Raw genomic sequence first — 17,919 nt, 5'->3', positions numbered from 1 at the left:
AGGCAATAGATGTGTGTTTACAAGAGCAAGTGATCATGTTGTGCTCGTAAATCATCGCAGGATGAGTCATGTCATTCTTGCTCTCCGCAGACATGCTGCGGTCTCAGGGAGTGTGTCTGTGTATTTGTGTGAGTGTGTGTGTGTGTCTGTGTGTGTGTATGTGTATGTGTGTGTGTGTGTGTGTCTGTGTAGGACACTGTGGCAGATGTGGCTTGTCTATGAATGATGTCCTCAGGAGGAAATTTGTCATTATTCAAAAATACTGCCAGATTCCATCACTCAATTTTCTACATGTTGCTTAAATGCAGTTTGCTTTAGTAATTAAATAATAAGTAATAAATTATATAACGTTTAATTTAGGATCATATTTTGATTGTCAATGAAATGTTTGTCACTAATTGATTGTGTAAATATGAAACTAATGAGTGTGTCACAATTGCAAAGCATCAAAACTATTTTAATGCTAATATCGCCCCCTTGTGGACAATCCTCAACCTTGCTACATATGAGTGAGTGAGTGAGTGAGTGAGTGAGTGCATGAGTTTTGAGCCTAGTTTCACATCTAAAACCATTGCAGAAGCACAGATATGACTCAATCACAATGCAGTACATTGTAAGGCATATGGGAGTGTACTAACACGAGATCAGTTGTAAATTACCATGTCAACTATATTTGTGTTAATTGTTTTATTGCTTACAATACAACACCATCCATGTAGTCGTGGTAACATTTTACAATGTCAGCTACTTTTTTCCCAAAAAATCCAACGTTCACTTGCAGATATAGTGCGTCACGAACACTTTTATTATCATGGACCCGTCAGTTCTTCATGTAGCATCGGCATGTGAGGATTATTCTCTTTTAGACTCCCACACTTCTGTTTCTCAGGGCTGCGCACTTCACATTAATTTCCTAATAGTGGCAAGGTAATTACTTTTTAGTGACTTTATAATGTCTTGAAGTTTCTGCTTGCAATTTATTTTAAGCATGTATTTAGACACACTGTAAGGGGTTAAAGGGTTAGCCTCTGTTCCAAAAGGCCCATATCCTTCAATATATTGGACGGATGCAAAGTTTGCAAAGCCTCATTCACTGTAAGCAAATCAGCCTGTGGAATGCAGCTGCCTCCAGAAAGCAAATGCGGGCAGAGAGATGTTTGTACATTGTTGGAGCGCACTTATTCCTCCCCTAAGAGCTGTGGATGTGTGAGTACGTAATAAAATTGAAGAGGATTCCTCTCTCACTTATATCAAGGTCCTTTTGGGTGTCTAATATGCCTCAATGACTGTTTCTCATACTAGCACTAAATACACCTTCATGGGACTGAATCTATTCATTATGGCATAAGAAACTTTTAATTAAAGTACATTATATGGCATAAAGTCCTGTCAAATATAAATAATAAATAAATATATATGACTATTATAATTATTATTCATTATAACGGCTTATCCAGTTCAGGCTTGCGGTGGGTCCGGAGTCCACCCGGAATCATTGTGCGCAAGGCGGGATAATTATTATATAATAATAATTTATTTAAAAATACATTTATGAATCGATTGCACGTTTTGCTGTTAGCTCAACTCCCCCTATCACACACAATTCCACCTTGGAGGCCGACGACAAGCATGTGCTTCCTCCAAGGCATGTGAGGTCAACCACCACCCCGGTTCCCACAGCTCCTATTGCAGCATCACCGGACAGTCCAATGTGCCGAAGGTGAGTGCCCACTGTCCCGTTCTGTTCTAACAATGGACAGACACCCTTTGTTAACAGTTCCCAAAAGCACTGAAGGAATCAGAATAAGCCAGAAGTGCTGATCTAGACCCGATGCATGAGGCCTGAAGCACAAAACTGATATAATTGGAACCAGGACCACAATCAGGACCGAGAATGTGGCCCTGGTTTTTTCAGCTGAATTGAAGACTTGGGCCCAGACTCAACACCCATTCCTTTAAAAGCTGAGTTTTTTTTTTTTTTTTAGGGGAATGGCTGGAAAATCTGTATTGGTCTCTTCACAGTCCTTTTCCGTTCTCTGAGCCCGCTGCTTTTTGGAATGTCTGAAGAAACCAAAGTTTCCTTTACTATGAAGGAAATGCTCTCGAGGCTTTGGCCACGGCGGCGAATACGTAGACGTGAGGAAAGTCCTCTTTTTTTAGAGACCTGTCCCTTCGTATACTTTCATAGCAATCCCACATCTTTGTGAAGTCTGACCACCTGCTAGATGACCTTAGTAAGCACCGTACCCTATTCCTTAAAGGAATGATAGTAGAAATCCCAAACTAAACTCTTTTGATTATCCATGACAACAGAGCTGATATCTGATTGGCTGGCTTGACCTAGACTGTGTCCAAATGTGTGTAGACACCTTCTATAATGAGTGAACTGAACTACAATAAGGTGCATTTAAATCCTGGACACGTGTTCAGTTTGTATGACCTCAACAGAAAATATATAAGCTAGAACATATACGTTTAAGGTCACCACACTCCAAGCATGGCTGAGAGATGTTAAAAATCACGTGACATTGGTTGTAACCCAGTAAACAAGGAACGTCCCTGGACGTTCAAAATAGGTCTAAAAGTAGTCTGTCCATCAAGAACATATTTTAAACGTCAATGGACGTCCAAAATCCATCTTAATAAGTTAGTTAAGTGGTGACCAATCGATAACGTCAGTGGACGTCCAAAACGCGTTTTATACAAGTAATTTATTTCAGGACCAATTAATAACGTCAATGGACGTCCAAAATACGTCTAACAGTCGTCTTTTCAATGTCTGTGTTTGGACGTCTTTTCAACTTTCATTTTCAACCTTAAGAGAACGTTGTTTAGACGGCAGTCATTACGTTATTTCAACATTGAATCAACGGCTAAATGTTTACTGGGAAACATGTAGTGATGATGCCTCACAGTTCCGGGGCCCTATTGTCATGTGATTATGGGTTCAATTCTCTCCTAGGGTCACTGTCTGTGAGGAGCATGGTATTTTCTCCCTGTATCTGCATGGGTTTTCTCCAGGTGCTCTGGGTTCCTCCCACAATTAAAAAAAAAATGTTGGCTTTGAGATTGTGAACTATCCTGAATGTTTTGTGCCCACTTCTCTCTGGACGAAAGTGAACAAATTAATGCATTTAGTCATTTTTCTCCTTCAGTTTAACAATTTAAAAATCCCTGAATGATGCTTGATTTCATGGGACTAGCCTAATTGGACGGACTAATATAATATTTCAGAGAATGAATTAGGCCTCAAACAATTAAGGGAACTGTTCAAGTAAAATGAGGAAAAATGTCAACGTCTGAATTTTTTTAATTTATTTAATCCATTCAGTCTTTGACTCTGAATCGGTTAGCCACATTCGAATCACACTTCCCTTGACGTTGATTCCTAGAACGAGGTTCAATTCATCGAACGTGGGTGTTCAAGAGAGTCGGTTCCCTGAAAATGAATCCTGGTTGTGAATCCTCGGCAGGAGGAATCCCTCCGCGGAGGAGAGACCGAGCGCTGATGGTGCATGTGATCGTTCGGAGGGCGGGACCGGGAGGTGTTTTCCAGGTTTAAAAGTGGGAGCGCTGCAGCTACGGCTCCGTCACTGCGCCGGGAGCCCGCAGTGAGAGGAGGAGAGGAAAGTAGAAAGAGAGCGATAGAGAGAGAAATGAGGAGTAGAAACAGAGCGCATACGGCGTAAAAAAGAAGAAGAAAAAACAAAAACACCGGGAGGAAAGTCGTCGGTGACCGCAGTGCGACTGAGGTGATGGGAACACGGTTGAACGATTAATCGCTTTCAGCTGCTCTCCGAGGTGAATGCCCGCCACTGACTCCCTCACCCTGCGTTCAGGAGGAGAACCGCCACCGCCGTTTAAACCCGGTTTAGTTCATCCACATTTCCAGCTCAACTCCAGTATGACATCTGCAGAAGAAGGTAACTGTGACGTACTTATTGTTTTTTTTTTTTTCACACTTGCCTCAACTTCACTAGCGCCTCAGGCAGAGCGAGTAAACAGGGCACTGAGGGCAATGTGTACGACATTTTCACGACTTATTTCAACGGATTTGAGGGCGTTTTCAAGCTTTAAACTAGTTCTTAACTCTGAAAAATCAGCTAAACCGCCAAATATAAGATTTATTATATCACTGTAACGAATGGAAGATTATCTGTCGCAGATAAAAGGCAAAATAAATGAACTGAATTCGTGAAGATGGCCCGGGGGTAGCACTTTAAGAACACATTTCTAAAAGGTTTATGAACAATGTTTATTAAAGACTTTAAATTAGGCCACATCCACTTTAAAATTATGATTAAACAAATGTAGGGTCTCAGTGAAAGTGTAGGAGCACTATAATGATGCTGATGTACAGAGAAGACACAGTAACATTTGAATAGTGGAGATAAATGTGCACTCACTATTTGGCAAGCAACAGGTCTTTATTCATAGGTCCTAACAGTGTGTGAATGAATTTAAGGGGGTTTATGAGCAACATGATAATTAAAACCTTTCATAAACACTGGATTTGGGTTCTCCAGGTGCGAGGTGTTGCCAGAACGTGAAGTGGAATGCAGTGTTATATTTATTTTATGGATTATTAAAAACTTGAACTTCAGCCAAATCTGAGGCATTACTGGTTATTCATAAAAGTGCAAGGGTTAGTGCCATTCTGATCTTGACTGTGTTTATCAGTCTGTGGCGCAAGTAGCTTAATCACTGTATCGCCAAAATGTAAGTTAATTGTATGATATTTCAGCAAAACCCCTCATCCTTACTTTAAAATGACCTCCAGGCTCCTCACTCTGCTGCCCCCGAGGACGTAATGCACAGCTAACAACATGGCATTTCTTTCAGCAGTGTGATGGTAGATTTGTTACAGTATCAGATCATATTACTTAGTATTTTCATCATCGATATCCAGTCAGTAACGGTCACTATTCTCCGATGAATACATCTGTGGAAATGAATGAGATACAATAGAACAGAGCATAGTAATACAACACAGGATTATAATAGTGATAATCAGATTATCTTTCTAGGTCTTTACCATGTGATAAAGCCTCGTCGTAGGTTCCTGTTTATAATCTCGAGTGCTTCTCACACAATCTGCTCACTCTATCTGTCATGGAAAACTGAAAAAAAAAATTTTTCCCCTTGAAACCACAAGTAGTCAATTTTATCGCTCCTGTTTTGTTTATAGCATTGTTGCGCAGCTGGTATCGCCACAAATAGAATATGCTACATACTGTATGTTGTAGATGCATCAATACGCTGCATTATTGCTGCCTCATTAATTTTTTTTACATGCTCTTCTGGTTTGGACGTGGAGAACGTACTTTGGTGACATAGTTGTGAGGGTAGGGATGAAAGTGTGTGTGCTGCGTTGAGCTCAGGCACTGGAGATACAATATAGTATCATATTTAAACATGTTTTTAACAATAATCTGTAGCCTGTTTGATTATTTCCGGTGTCGGTAATTGACGATGGATACAAGGGTCTGGAAAAATGGCAAAGCATTGGTGGAAAAAATTCTAATAAGTGCCATAAAATTAGTAAATTAACAAAAAATAAATAAATAAAGAGATATTGGCATAATTGGCTGGCATAATGCCAGCTAGGAATCACATGCAGCTTATGTAGCTAGTGCACACTGGTTGATGTTGTTCAGTCAAATTAGCCAGCCATTACAGTATCTCCATTGTACTTAATTATGAAGCTAGAGCCTGAATAAAATTGTTACCTTATATAAATGTTTATGCAGATATTTACATCAAAAATAGTTTAATCCTGTCCGTTAATTTCTTTAATGTACATGCGGTTACGTTTTTCAGGCACTGAGGACACCTAGGATACACTCAGAGAAGCATATCATGACTCTGTTTATCACGATAACAGTAAACCATCGTATCAGCGAAACCCTAAATGCGCACACAGTGAACCTGCCCTTGATCACAGATCAGCAAAAGCAAATCTGCGTCTCACACACTTCATCCAGAAGGCAGTGGGCCCCAGCGCTGATGTCATGGACTTTCTGCCGACTTCTGTCTGTCTGTGTGGTTTTGGGGAGTGTATTACTGTGGTGAGGAGAGCATTATTATTCATTTCAGTCCATGGCATTTAAGCCTCATAATTGATAGCAGGCTCGTGTGTGTGTGTGTGTGTGTGTCCTCACTACCACTTCAGGCTGCTGACGGCTGCAGTTTTCTGTACCCCTCTTCCCTCTTTTCTTTACCCAAACCCTTGTCTCTCCCTCTGTGGTGCCTCCTACCCACAATTCACCCAGACGCGCAATTAGCCAGACCGGCCTCTGTGCTTGCGGGTGACTGTAACAACCCTTCGTTTTACTCCGAGCTACACACGTGAATAGGGGTCCACTTTGCCGTTTGGTTGTGGCCGATATGACGCCATGTTATTGTTATTAGAATAAGTTATCGTTCATGGCTGGGAGTCCATGAGATCATATCTCTCTCTCTCTCTCTCTCTCTCTGGGTGGGTTGGGCTAAAGAGATCTACAACAGAATTAGCATTTTGCGTTCTCCTGCACGTGTGTTGAGTTGCAGTGATGTTGCTTTAGCAGCAGAGTCGCAATGGCAGAGGCTCTGTTGTCTCTAGTGCAGGTCAGTGAACCACTGCGTTGATTTTGACACTGTCAATTTAAAGTGAAAATACTACCTAGTGTTACTTTAAAGGCAAAAGTAGCAACAACTTTAAACTTGTTTGTTATCCTCATAAATAAATGTGAATACAATGCATGTATTTTAGTTTTTTAGCCCAGTCCCACTTTTCTGAAGCACTTCAAATGCATCAAATACTGCCTTTGTGTCGTGAAAGCTATGCATCAGAACGTTAGCTTTGACCACAACGCCCACTCTTACTTTGCATACAGCAAAAATCCGACACCAGGGGCTACTTCTTCTTTACTCCGCCATGCGTTTTGTGCACGTGCTGGATGAATGAACAGCCGCCGGAAGATCACTTCCCTTCCCGACTCCAGTGAGCCTGAAAGATGCAAAGGAGTGTGAGGCTGGCAGGGAGAAAGCCCCTGTGCGCTTGATTATGCGGCGTAAATAGAGCTAACTACTGCTGCAGCCTGCGCGAGTGAATCACAGAGCGCATCAGAGTTAAAAGGAAAGCAGCGAGGGGCGGATCTGGTTTTGAGAAAACCCTCAGAAAGAGGCGGCCACCTCACTTTCTTTTTTGTTGGTGTTACGTGAGCAAGGAAGAGATAAGAGCTGGTGTGTGTGAACAGGATGTCACTGCTACACTCCAGGAGTGGCTAATAGACTAGTGTTCACTCACACACCGGGCTGGGGACGAAGATGGGGTCCAGCCAGAAAGAGCCAGAGTTTGACTTCAGTTTTCTGTTTGAGTACAGCAGCCGAGGAGGAGAGCAGGAGACGGAGAGAGGTGTGTTGACAGGTGTGTGTGCTGACTGTGTGTGTGTGTGTGCTTGTTTGATTATGTTTGTGAAGAGTTTTCCATATTGTGATCAATTCAGTACAGTATTTCTACATTGACATATTAGTCATAAGGGTGTTCTCTTTTATTCACGCGTGTGTTATCCGTGCCGCTGTGGTGTGGTCTAGTAGAGTAGGGCTGATAGAAATGACATGACATCATTATCATGATCCATTTTTCATGGATTTAAAAAAAACTATGTTTCATTTTAAAGTTCTGTTTACATTGACTTTTCTTCAGTGAAGTGTTAGAAACGTTGAGTGACAGCCGCTGTATCCCGAGGTTCATTAGCTGTGATGCCTCAATCCTTGCACATTGCCCATCGCAGAGAAACAGCCAGACGAAGACAAAGAAAGAGATGAAAGTGAAATGCAGAAGCCGAGAAACTATTATTTCCATCCAAATTTCACTCCGGTTGCTGTTCAAATCGATGCGCTGCTAGAAAGGCTAAATGCAGAAGTTGTGTTCAACCACAAAAACCTATTGAAGAATTGCTGATTTTATCTGGGATGCATCTGCTTCTGGAAATAGTCAGTCATGGACTAATTTTAGGTGCTCTGCCCACGCATTCACTGGTGCAAGACAGGTTCATCGTTTCACGTGGTGTCCTGTTTGCGTACGGCTGTGGTTAGCAAATATAGAACGAGGTTGAGGGGGACTGCCACAAAAAAAAGTGCTTCACTGCTCAAGCTTACAGCAGTGTTTTTTTTTTTATCTGTTTCAGAATAGTGACAGTGTGAAGCTAAAAGAATGTAAGAAGTTTGTTGGCCTGAGCTTGAATTTGCATTTAATATATTTGCTGTCCTTTAAAAGTCTAAACTCGATGACAACCCGTGACAACTCGATGACCTCAGGTTAATCTCTACATCAAGTTTATTAGGGTGTGTGTGATGTCATAAATAAAACAATTTCAATTATGTCAATTATGATTTTTATATATAATGTAAGATTTTAGAATAAATACACTATCACTAATCACTAACACCAAAATCACCATCCTTAAATCATCTAATCCAAATATCACAAATTGTTTTGAATACTGTATTATCCCCAAAAACAGAACTTTCATTCATTCGTTATTTGTAAGTTCAGGGTCGCGGTGGGTCCAGAGTCTACCTGGAATCATTGGGCGCAAGACGGGAATACACCCTGGAGGGGGCGCCAGTCCTTCACAGGGCAACACACACACACACACACACACACTCACACCTACGGACACTTTGAGTCGCCAATCCACCTACCAACGTGTGTTTTTTGGACTGTGGGAGGAAACCGGAGCACCCGGAGGAAACCCATGCAGACACCGAGAGAACACACCACACTCCTCACAGACAGTCACCCGGAGGAAACCCACGCAGACACAGGGAGAACACACCACACTCCTCACAGACAGTCACCCGGAGGAAACCCATGCAGACACCGAGAGAACACACCACACTCCTCACAGACAGTCACCCAGAGGAAACCCACGCAGACACAGGGAGAACACACCACACTCCTCACAGAGAGTCACCTGGAGGAAACCCACGCAGACACAGGGAGAACACACCACACTCCTCACAGACAGTCACCCAGAGGAAACCCACACAGACACAGGGAGAACACACCACACTCCTCACAGAGAGTCACCTGGAGGAAACCCACGCAGACACAGGGAGAACACACCACACTCCTCACAGACAGTCACCCGGAGGAAACCCACGCAGACACAGAGAGAACACACCACACTCCTCACAGACAGTCACCCGGAGTGGAAACCGAACCCACAACCTCCAGGCCCCTGGAGCTGTGTGACTGCGACACCTACCTGCTGCGCCACCGTGCCGCCCTAATACAGAACTTTCAACTTCCAAATAACTAAATTTTTTGTTTATTTTTGGTTGAACAACATGAGATCTTGGTATCTACGGTAATAACAGTTACCGTAAAATGACGAGGAGAATGTTTGAATTACAGTTATATGTTGTATAAAAATCTTATTTGTACACCTATTATATTTCACATTGACTTACGTTTGATAAAGCGTATTAAAGGTAAAGGCTAATCCGCTTAAATAACCGTGACCATCTATAAATAAACAGTTGCAACCAGACAGTTGTGAAATGGTTAAAATCAGAAAGCCCTTATTCACATCTACTATTTTGTCTTCACAGAGGCTTTTAGCTACACGCCCAATGTGAGCCTGTCTCTGCCCCTGGGCATGGGAAACCCCTGTCTGGCGTCTCAGTACCACAGCCTCCAGACCAGCCCTGTCATCTCCGTCTCCTCCTGCCACCAGACGAGCTACGGGCTCCATGACAGTGCCATGGCCCCGGGTTATTACCTGTCCCATGGTCTCAGACCTAATGGGGCACCACCTTTGGAGAGCCCCCGCATCGAGATCACAACTTACGGGCAGATGCCCGAGGAGCAGGTGGAGGAGAGTGGCAGCATGGACCCCGTGGCCAAGCGAGTCAACATCGTAACCTTAACCCTGCCCAACATCGAAGGCTACCGCGACCCGAGCTGCTTGAGTCCGGCCAGCAGCCTGTCCTCTCGCAGCTGCAACTCTGAGGCTTCATATGAATCAGGCTTCTATAACTACGACAACTCGCCCCAGAATTCCCCTTGGCAGTCCCCCTGCGTCTCGCCCAAAGGCTCCTCCTCCTTGCTGTCGTGCCCTCACGCCCCCGGCTCCGTCCCCTCCCCTCAGCACTCGCCTTCCACCTCTCCACATGCCCCTGTCGCCAACGACGACAGCTGGACCGGAGCCGCTCCTCGCAATTCCCGCCCCAACTCGCCGATCTGCAGCGCCGGCAAACGGAAATACAGCTTCAACGGCGCCCCCTACAGGCAGCCATCATATTCGCCCAACCAGTCGCCTGGGACCTCACCACAGGGTTCTCCCAGGCTCAGGGACTTGGCTGACGACATTTGGCTAGGCACTAGCATCACCACCACCACCACAGCCACCACCAACCAGTACACCAACTCGGCCATCGTAGCAGCCATCAACGCTCTCAGCACGGACGGCCTAACCGACCTCAGCGACGGCGTCCCCCCAAAATCTCGCAAAACCATCCTAGAGCACAATCCCTCCGTGAGCCTGAAGGTGGAGCCTGGAGGAGATGGCATGGCCGGGGCCACGGAGCTCTGCCAGGACGACTACTCCAGTGCTGGCCGTCTGCCCTTCAAGAAGGAGAGCTACTGCCCTGGCTTCCTGGATGTGCCTCCGCATCCCTACACCTGGCCCAAGCCCAAGCCTTACATCAGGTTTGTAGACCACTGATACAGCAATATCATAGATAGGGGGTAGGTTGTCTAGGTACAGATACAGAAAACACACTGTGAAACCAGACCAATCGTGGCTGCCTAAGTCTGAAAACACGGGATAAAACAATTCTTTCTGATTTTCCGCTGTGGTTTAATTTTTACAATTGTCACATTTTCTAAAAACGTAGAAAACGAGAATGTAGAAGAAAGAGAACCGAGCAAAAACGGCTAAAACCCACAGTTTCTGCCCCTCGCCCCTCTGTGCGCTTGGGTCGGGGTCAACAGTGAGCGGCTCATTATCATTTAAAGGAACAGGGGCTGATAACAGAGCTGATTAGACAGGGGGAGAATGTGACTGTGGGGCATGATCTTGGTGGTATTTTGACCGCAAAAAGCAGGTCACAGAGGCTCCTTTAAGACCAAAACTCTGTAGAATATGTGCTCTTTAAGTATGATCCCCTCACCTCCTTGTTGCTATGCTGTTTTAAATGAAGTGGGACACCACTATTCGATGCTTACTGGCTTTTGTCAGTTACTAAATCAGAGCCCTTTTTTCATGGAGCCTGCAGTTTGACAGAATACGAATTACAGTGTTCAGTGTTGTTAGAACTTTATTAAAGTGATAATAATGACCACCCCTTAGAATAGAACTGAGTGTTGAAGTAGAAGCCCATTTCTCTGCTGCTACTGTATTCAGTCTGGAGCAGGTTCAAACGCTTGGCTTTGGTAGCGTTGATTTACAGCCGTGTTACAGTCACACAGCGACGATTTGATCATGAAAGGAGGGCGTGTGTCTTATGATTTATGGGTGTTTACATCCAGATTGTGCCTCTCTCTGTGAAGTATCCAAGTGCGAACTGAAAAATGCAAACACGCTGCATCTTTTCGTCAGCGCAGAGTTTTTTCTGGTTTCTTAAAGTAGTGCTTGTTTATTTAACATAAAAGAGAGTTTACTTTATCTTCAAAGGCCACAGTGGATACAGTACACACCAAGGGTTGACTTCTCAGACTGGGATTAAGCCTAGGTTTAGACTACGTTTTCCTTTCAATGTGAAATGTCTGTTCAGAACTAGACTTAATCCTGGTTTGAGAGACGGCTCCTAAACATTGACGCAGAAATGTATTTTTTTTTTTTTAAGTTTCAAATTCATATCATTGTGTGTGCGCGTGTGTGTACAGCCCTGTTTCTATAGCAACCACACAAACATAATTTTAGTATTTTGTTTTATCGTGTGTGTGTGTGTGTGTGTGTGTGTGTGTGTGTGTGTGTGTGTGTGTGTGTGTGTGTTGTCTCTCTCTTTCCTTCTCTGGCACACTTTCCTGCCGGAAATCAAGTGTTTGATGGTGATAGTGGGGGACAGGAAGTGATGGTGTCAGTGCTGATGGGGCTGGCCGAGGGTCCTCTACACCCTTGGGCAGATAAAAGTGCGGGGGAAGCCGGTTCGTTTCGGGTCAGGGAACACGCAGAGAGTTCTGAGATTTCAGCCACTCGAGCCGCTGGGTTCCCCCCGGCTCCATGTCGTCCAGACATCCGGCCGCGGTGCAACCCGGTTCCGCTGGAGCGTGTTTTTGCGCTGGATAACCGCGCGCCTCATGTGGGAATGTGTTCGCCAGCTCCTCTCAGGTCTCAGGACCCTGCCGACATGGAGACAGAATAAACACAAAACAAAACACACTGCGGTCGCTCCCCGAATCCTCTGAAAAGAAGGGTTGCTTTGGGATGGACTTGTGGACGTTTGGGAAGTACGAGCCCCTGAGATGTTACGGTGGAACAAAACAAAAAAATATTTAGTGGCTTCAAACACTCTGTTTCAATCTGATAAACGATTTCCTCAGTTTGACAGTGCGCTTTCTCAGTTTGATAAATGTTCCCACAGTTTAACCAAAGTGTCCCCTCAATATAATAAATCATTCCCTTTAATTAGTCACATGGAGTGAGGCGTTATTCTGGAACCGTTGAGTTAAACTAAGGGAGCAATTCATTACATTGACAGAAGGAATTATTAGGGCCTTGTTAAAGTCCAGCTGAAATCAAAACAGAACTTGTTTTTCTTGTTGTTTACAAGTCCTAGTTCATATGAAGTTGAAGTCATTGTTCCGTGCGCTTTAAAATACATCACTGCTGCTTCCTCGTGATCTTAAATCAAAGTGCAGTGACTGTTTCTACAGTAGAACCCCTTCATATGTGAGATTACATAGGCAGGGGCCTGCGGATGTGGAGAACTTACATTAACCAATAACATTGCCTCATTTTCACCATCCAATCTTGATGTCTGTAGTACTCCCTATAAAATGATCTAGTTTCACTAAGAAATACATAATTTTATAAAACCACCCTGGCTTCAATTATACCTTTTTATTTTTTATTTATTTATTTTTTAAATTGAGAGAACAAATGATTAAATTCATGTGTTTATTTATTACAGTTATTATGAATGTAGGAAATAATTGTTATTAAAATTCTGAATTAATTAATTAATGCTGAATTAATATTCAGCAAAGTAATTGAAACATATGTAGAATGTGTTTAAAAATGAAGCAATGTGATTTATAAAATATTCATTCATTCATTATCTGTAACCCTTATCCAGTTCAGGGTCGCAGTGGGTCCAGAGCCTACCTGGAATCATTGGGCACAAGGCGGGAACACACCCTGGAGGGGGCGCCAGTCCTTCACAGGGCAACACAGACACACACACACTCACACCTACGGACAATTTTGAGTCACCAATCCACCTACAAACGTGTGTCTTTGGACTGTGGGAGGAAACCGGAGCACCCGGAGGAAACCACCGCGGACACAGAGAGAACACACCACACTCATCACAGACAGTCACCCGGAGGAAACCCACGCGGACACAGAGAGAACACACCACACTCATCACAGACAGTCACCCGGAGGAAACCCACGCAGACACAGAGAGAACACACCACACTCATCACAGACAGTCACCCGGAAGAAACCCACGCAGACACAGGGAGAACACGCCACACTCCTCACAGACAGTCACCCAGAGGAAACCCACGCAGACACAGGGAGAACACACCACACTCCTCACAGACAGTCACCCGGAGGAAACCCACACAGACACAGGGAGAACACACCACACTCCTCACAGACAGTCACCCGGAGGAAACCCACACTGTCTGTGAGGAGTGTGGTGTGTTCTCCCTGTGTCTGTCACCCGGAGTGGGAATCAAACCCACAACTTCCAGGCCCCTGGAGCTGTGTGACTGCGACACTACTGTATTTAAAATAACAATAAACAATAATAATAACATTTGTTGTCAAATGTGGTAAGTTTTCTTAAAGTTTATTCCAAAAAAATGTCTTTGACGTTGACAAAACTTCGACATTTACTAACTTTGACGTTGACAAAAACAGTTTTTATGACCGCAGAGCCTTGGTGGGATAAGCCTTTGAGTTCTTTTATAGGTTCATGTCAGCCGTCCTGAAAGGCTCCTGTACAACACTAAACCTATTTTTTTAAATCTTTAATTTAATCACACAATTCACCAAATTCACCCCTGGCTGCGTTTTGTGGAGCCTTGCTCCTGATGAGCTGTCAGCTCGTGATAGAAAGCATGGATTTCTCCAAGTGGAACACATGCCTCCTTCATTAATTCTTCTGAAGAAAGGTCTCCAATTAGCAGCCAGGCTCTGGAAGCCAGCTCTGTCAGGCTATGACTTCAATTGATTAGATTAGAGGCAATGATGAAATGGAAGAGTTCAAATCCAAGCACTTGGCACAGAAAGTCTGGTTCGTAGTGCTTGGATTTATACGTGTGTGTGTGTGTGATCCATAAATCCTGAGGAACTGTTTTGTGCTTTGATTGGCAGCCCGTCCCTGCCGGCTCTTGATTGGCAGCTGCCGTCGTGTTCGGGCCCCTACAGCCTGCAGATCGAAGTCCAGCCCAAATCCCACCACCGCGCACACTACGAGACGGAGGGCAGCCGCGGAGCAGTCAAAGCTTTATCAGGAGGACACCCAGTGGTGCAGGTACCCCATTAAATCTACTTTTATTTCACTTCTGAGAGAGACTAGAGTTCGATTAACATCTGACCCGATCACAAACGACAAGCAAGTACTACCTGCATCGCTCTGAATCACCTGGAAAACAAGCTCAGGGAAAATAAACTTGGTTTGAGTCAGAGTCCTCCTCGCTCCTCACTGCTGTGCGCTCAGGGTCGGGGTGAACAGCGAGCGGCTCATTATCATTTACAGGAACATGGGCTGAAAGCGGCCGTTCTGAACAGAGCTGTTGAGACAGAGAGAGAACGCCGCTGCAGAGTTTGGTGTTTGTGGTGTTTTGAGCTGTCAAACACATTTCATTAACACTCCGAACTGTGCTCACTTGTGGAAAATGGGGACAACATGTCCTTTTTAAAGCATTTAAACACTTCTAAGGAACTTTTTTGGAAGGCAGTGTTCTCTTCATAGTCAGAGTGTTCGATCGCCTCAATAATTCAAGGCGAGTAAGTAACGGCTCTGGGTTTTGTTGGAGGGTATTAGTGCAGACTTAGTAGCGGCGTGGTTTCCCTGAAGAGACCCTGATTTACAGCATACGACCGCCACCTTTTCATTATTTATAAAACGTCTCGAATTTGTCAAACAGCGCTGTGTTTTGCTTCCTGACCACTTGAGGTGTGTGTGTGAGAAAAAGAGAGGGGAAAACAGTGTGTGTGTCAGAGAGTGACAAGGCGGTGTGTGTGTTATTAATGGCCCATGAAGGCCGAAGTCAATCGTCTGCAGCATGCGGTAAAAAGTGAATTGCGGTGGTGCATATTGACGCAATTAGGATGGTGCAGGGCCACCACCTCTTAGTATTGTGTTTGGCAGCCCTTAAAGGGCCCACGTCACTCTCACCTGCATTACCTAAACCAGAACACTCTCTCTCTCTCTCTCTCTCTCTCTTGCTCTTGCGCTCTCTCTTTCTCTCTCTCTCTTTCTCTCTCTCTCTTGCGCTCTCTCTCTCTTTCTCTCTCTCTCTTGCGCTCTCTCTCTCTTTCTCTCTCTCTCTTGCGCTCTCTCTCTCTTTCTCTCTCTCTCTTGCGCTCTCTCTCTCTTTCTCTCTCTCTCTTGCGCTCTCTCTCTCTCTCTCTCTTTCTCTCTCTCTCTTGCGCTCTCTCTCTCTCTCTCTCTCTCTCTCTCTCTCTCTCTTGCGCTCTCTCTCTCTCTCTCTCTCTCTCTTTCTCTCTCTTTTGCTCTCTCTCTCTCTCTCTCTCTCTCTCTCTCTCTCTCTCTCTCTCTCTCTCTCTCTCTCTCTCTCAAACACAGCTGCCCCCTCAGCTCTGATCTTGCTCGAACTGAAGGTGGAAACTGACCTGCTGTGAGTGTTGTGTGCAGAAGTTTGGTGACAGCTAGAAAACTAACATTTTGATTTGGTTTTTGTTTGTTTTAGCAGCAAATATGTTCAAAACCTGCAATAAAATTAGCAGAAAAAACACTTCTTGATGTTTTTAGGAGGACTGCATGTTTTTGCTCTCTGAACAAAACCGGGTTTCTCCATTTTTACCAGTTTACCACCGATAGAAAAGGAAAATACCAAAAAAAAAAATAACACTAATAATGATCCAAATATTGTTAACTCCATTTGACTTGGGCCATCCTACGTTTTGCACACAAGCGCGCGTGTGCCTGAGAGTGACGTGTCTGTGACCATGAAATCGATACTCTAATATATTTAGACGTAGAATCAGCGCTGCGGTGCTGGTGGAGGCAGTAGTCGAGGCATTGCAGCTGTTTTCCAAACGCTTATTTTCTCTCCAATCAGACACGGAGCTCTTTCACTTCTCAGTGCAGCTGTGGTTCTCCAGCCAGTTTCAAACCTAATTCATCAACTCTCAGGTGTTATTTATAAGCCATTTCCTCCCCACCAAAAAGTCATGTCTCCGTGCTGAAGGTGAATTTGTTAACACAGGCGTGTCATGCTCTTGGCATTCTGAACTGGACCCGACCGAGCCTGTGCCACTCCATCACTCACTCTCCGCTGCTGCCGTCAGTGGTGGTCCGCGGGAGAGAAAACAGAAGCAGTTGCCTCCAAAAAAAACGAAAAACACATAGGGCTCACTGAGCGTGATATCATCCGCACGATACTAACCCGTCCCTTCTGCTCTTGTTTAGAGCACGTGGATCGTTTTTTATTGGAAATTTTCTTTAACCCTCAGCCTTGGCAACCTCTGATTTGAGCTGTTTGGAGTGAAGACTAACTAGACACAGATGTACGAAGCTGCTTCTTTCTGGTCCCCGAAAAACAGGGGTCTATACAGATAGGGGCAAATTTGGATGTGTTGTTGACCATCTGTTCACGTTAAATGTGGAAATACTCTGCAAATTTAAGTGTATTCACAGTTTGTATGAAAATATCCCACATTCAGAGGTGTATTTTGTTAACATTAACATTCTTAATATGTTAAATCCAGCAAAAAAATAGTGATAATGCATTAAACAGTGCAGAAGTGAGGTCTTTTTTTTTCAAGTAATTTTATTAAAAAATAAAAACACAGGCAATCTTTTTTGGCCTAGGGTGTGTATCCTGAGTCTTTTTTGTTTGTTTTCCGTGCAGTGATGTTCCTCTATTGACCCCTGATCGCACCTGGCTTCAGTGCAGTGTGATTATTTTTTTTCCTCTTTTAATCCCTGTATGCAAGAAATTCTCAGAGGAAATGATTTGAAAACACCAGTCCAGTGACGCACTTCTTCACTAACTGCATTGCTAACATAGTTTAACTTTTACTTTTCTTCACTGTGATTTAATGCATTAAATATTCCACTTTGGATGTAAAAATCTGAAGGCTTCTTGAAGAGGAAGCCAAGCAAGATGTCTGATTGTGGCCAGACAGCGGTAGGTTGCTGCTGGGTTCAGTGGCCCTCTCGACTGAGGAGGGGGGAAGAGAGAGGAGCGTTTCAGCATAGTCGTTCCAGTTTGTTATCTGTACATGTAGAAGGTCCACCACATGGATCGTCCAATAGGAGGTTGCCCCACGGATAATTGCAAGAAACGATATTTATGTCATTTTAATAGTATTTTATACCACTGATAAAATAAAATGATAATATAATAACATTCATTGTCTGTAAGCGCTTATCCAGTTCAGGGTCGTGGTGGGTCCAGAGCCTACCTGGAATTATTGGGTGCAAGGCAGGAATACACCCTGGAGGGGGCGCCAGTCCTTCACAGGGCAACACACACTCACACATTCACTCACACCTACGGAC

General features: G+C 44.1%; 1 protein-coding gene across 1 annotated transcript in view; it reads left to right on the top strand.

The window, feature by feature from the left end:
* The first annotated feature begins 3,682 nt into the window (after positions 1-3,682).
* The window catches only part of LOC136678505 (nuclear factor of activated T-cells, cytoplasmic 1-like), an 83,193-nt gene continuing 68,956 nt past the window's right edge, over positions 3,683-17,919 (top strand). Inside the window, exons 1-3 of the mRNA XM_066656553.1 lie at positions 3,683-3,923; positions 9,601-10,699; positions 14,541-14,700. Of these exons, the coding sequence (XP_066512650.1) occupies positions 3,806-3,923; positions 9,601-10,699; positions 14,541-14,700 (1,377 nt within the window). The 5' untranslated portion in view covers positions 3,683-3,805. The remainder of the gene's footprint in view (positions 3,924-9,600; positions 10,700-14,540; positions 14,701-17,919) is intronic.

Source organism: Hoplias malabaricus, chromosome Y, assembly GCF_029633855.1.
Source record: "Hoplias malabaricus isolate fHopMal1 chromosome Y, fHopMal1.hap1, whole genome shotgun sequence".
Classification (NCBI taxonomy): domain Eukaryota; kingdom Metazoa; phylum Chordata; class Actinopteri; order Characiformes; family Erythrinidae; genus Hoplias; species Hoplias malabaricus.
The sequence above is the reverse complement of the archived record's forward strand: the minus strand, read 5'-3'. Positions and strand labels throughout refer to the sequence as shown.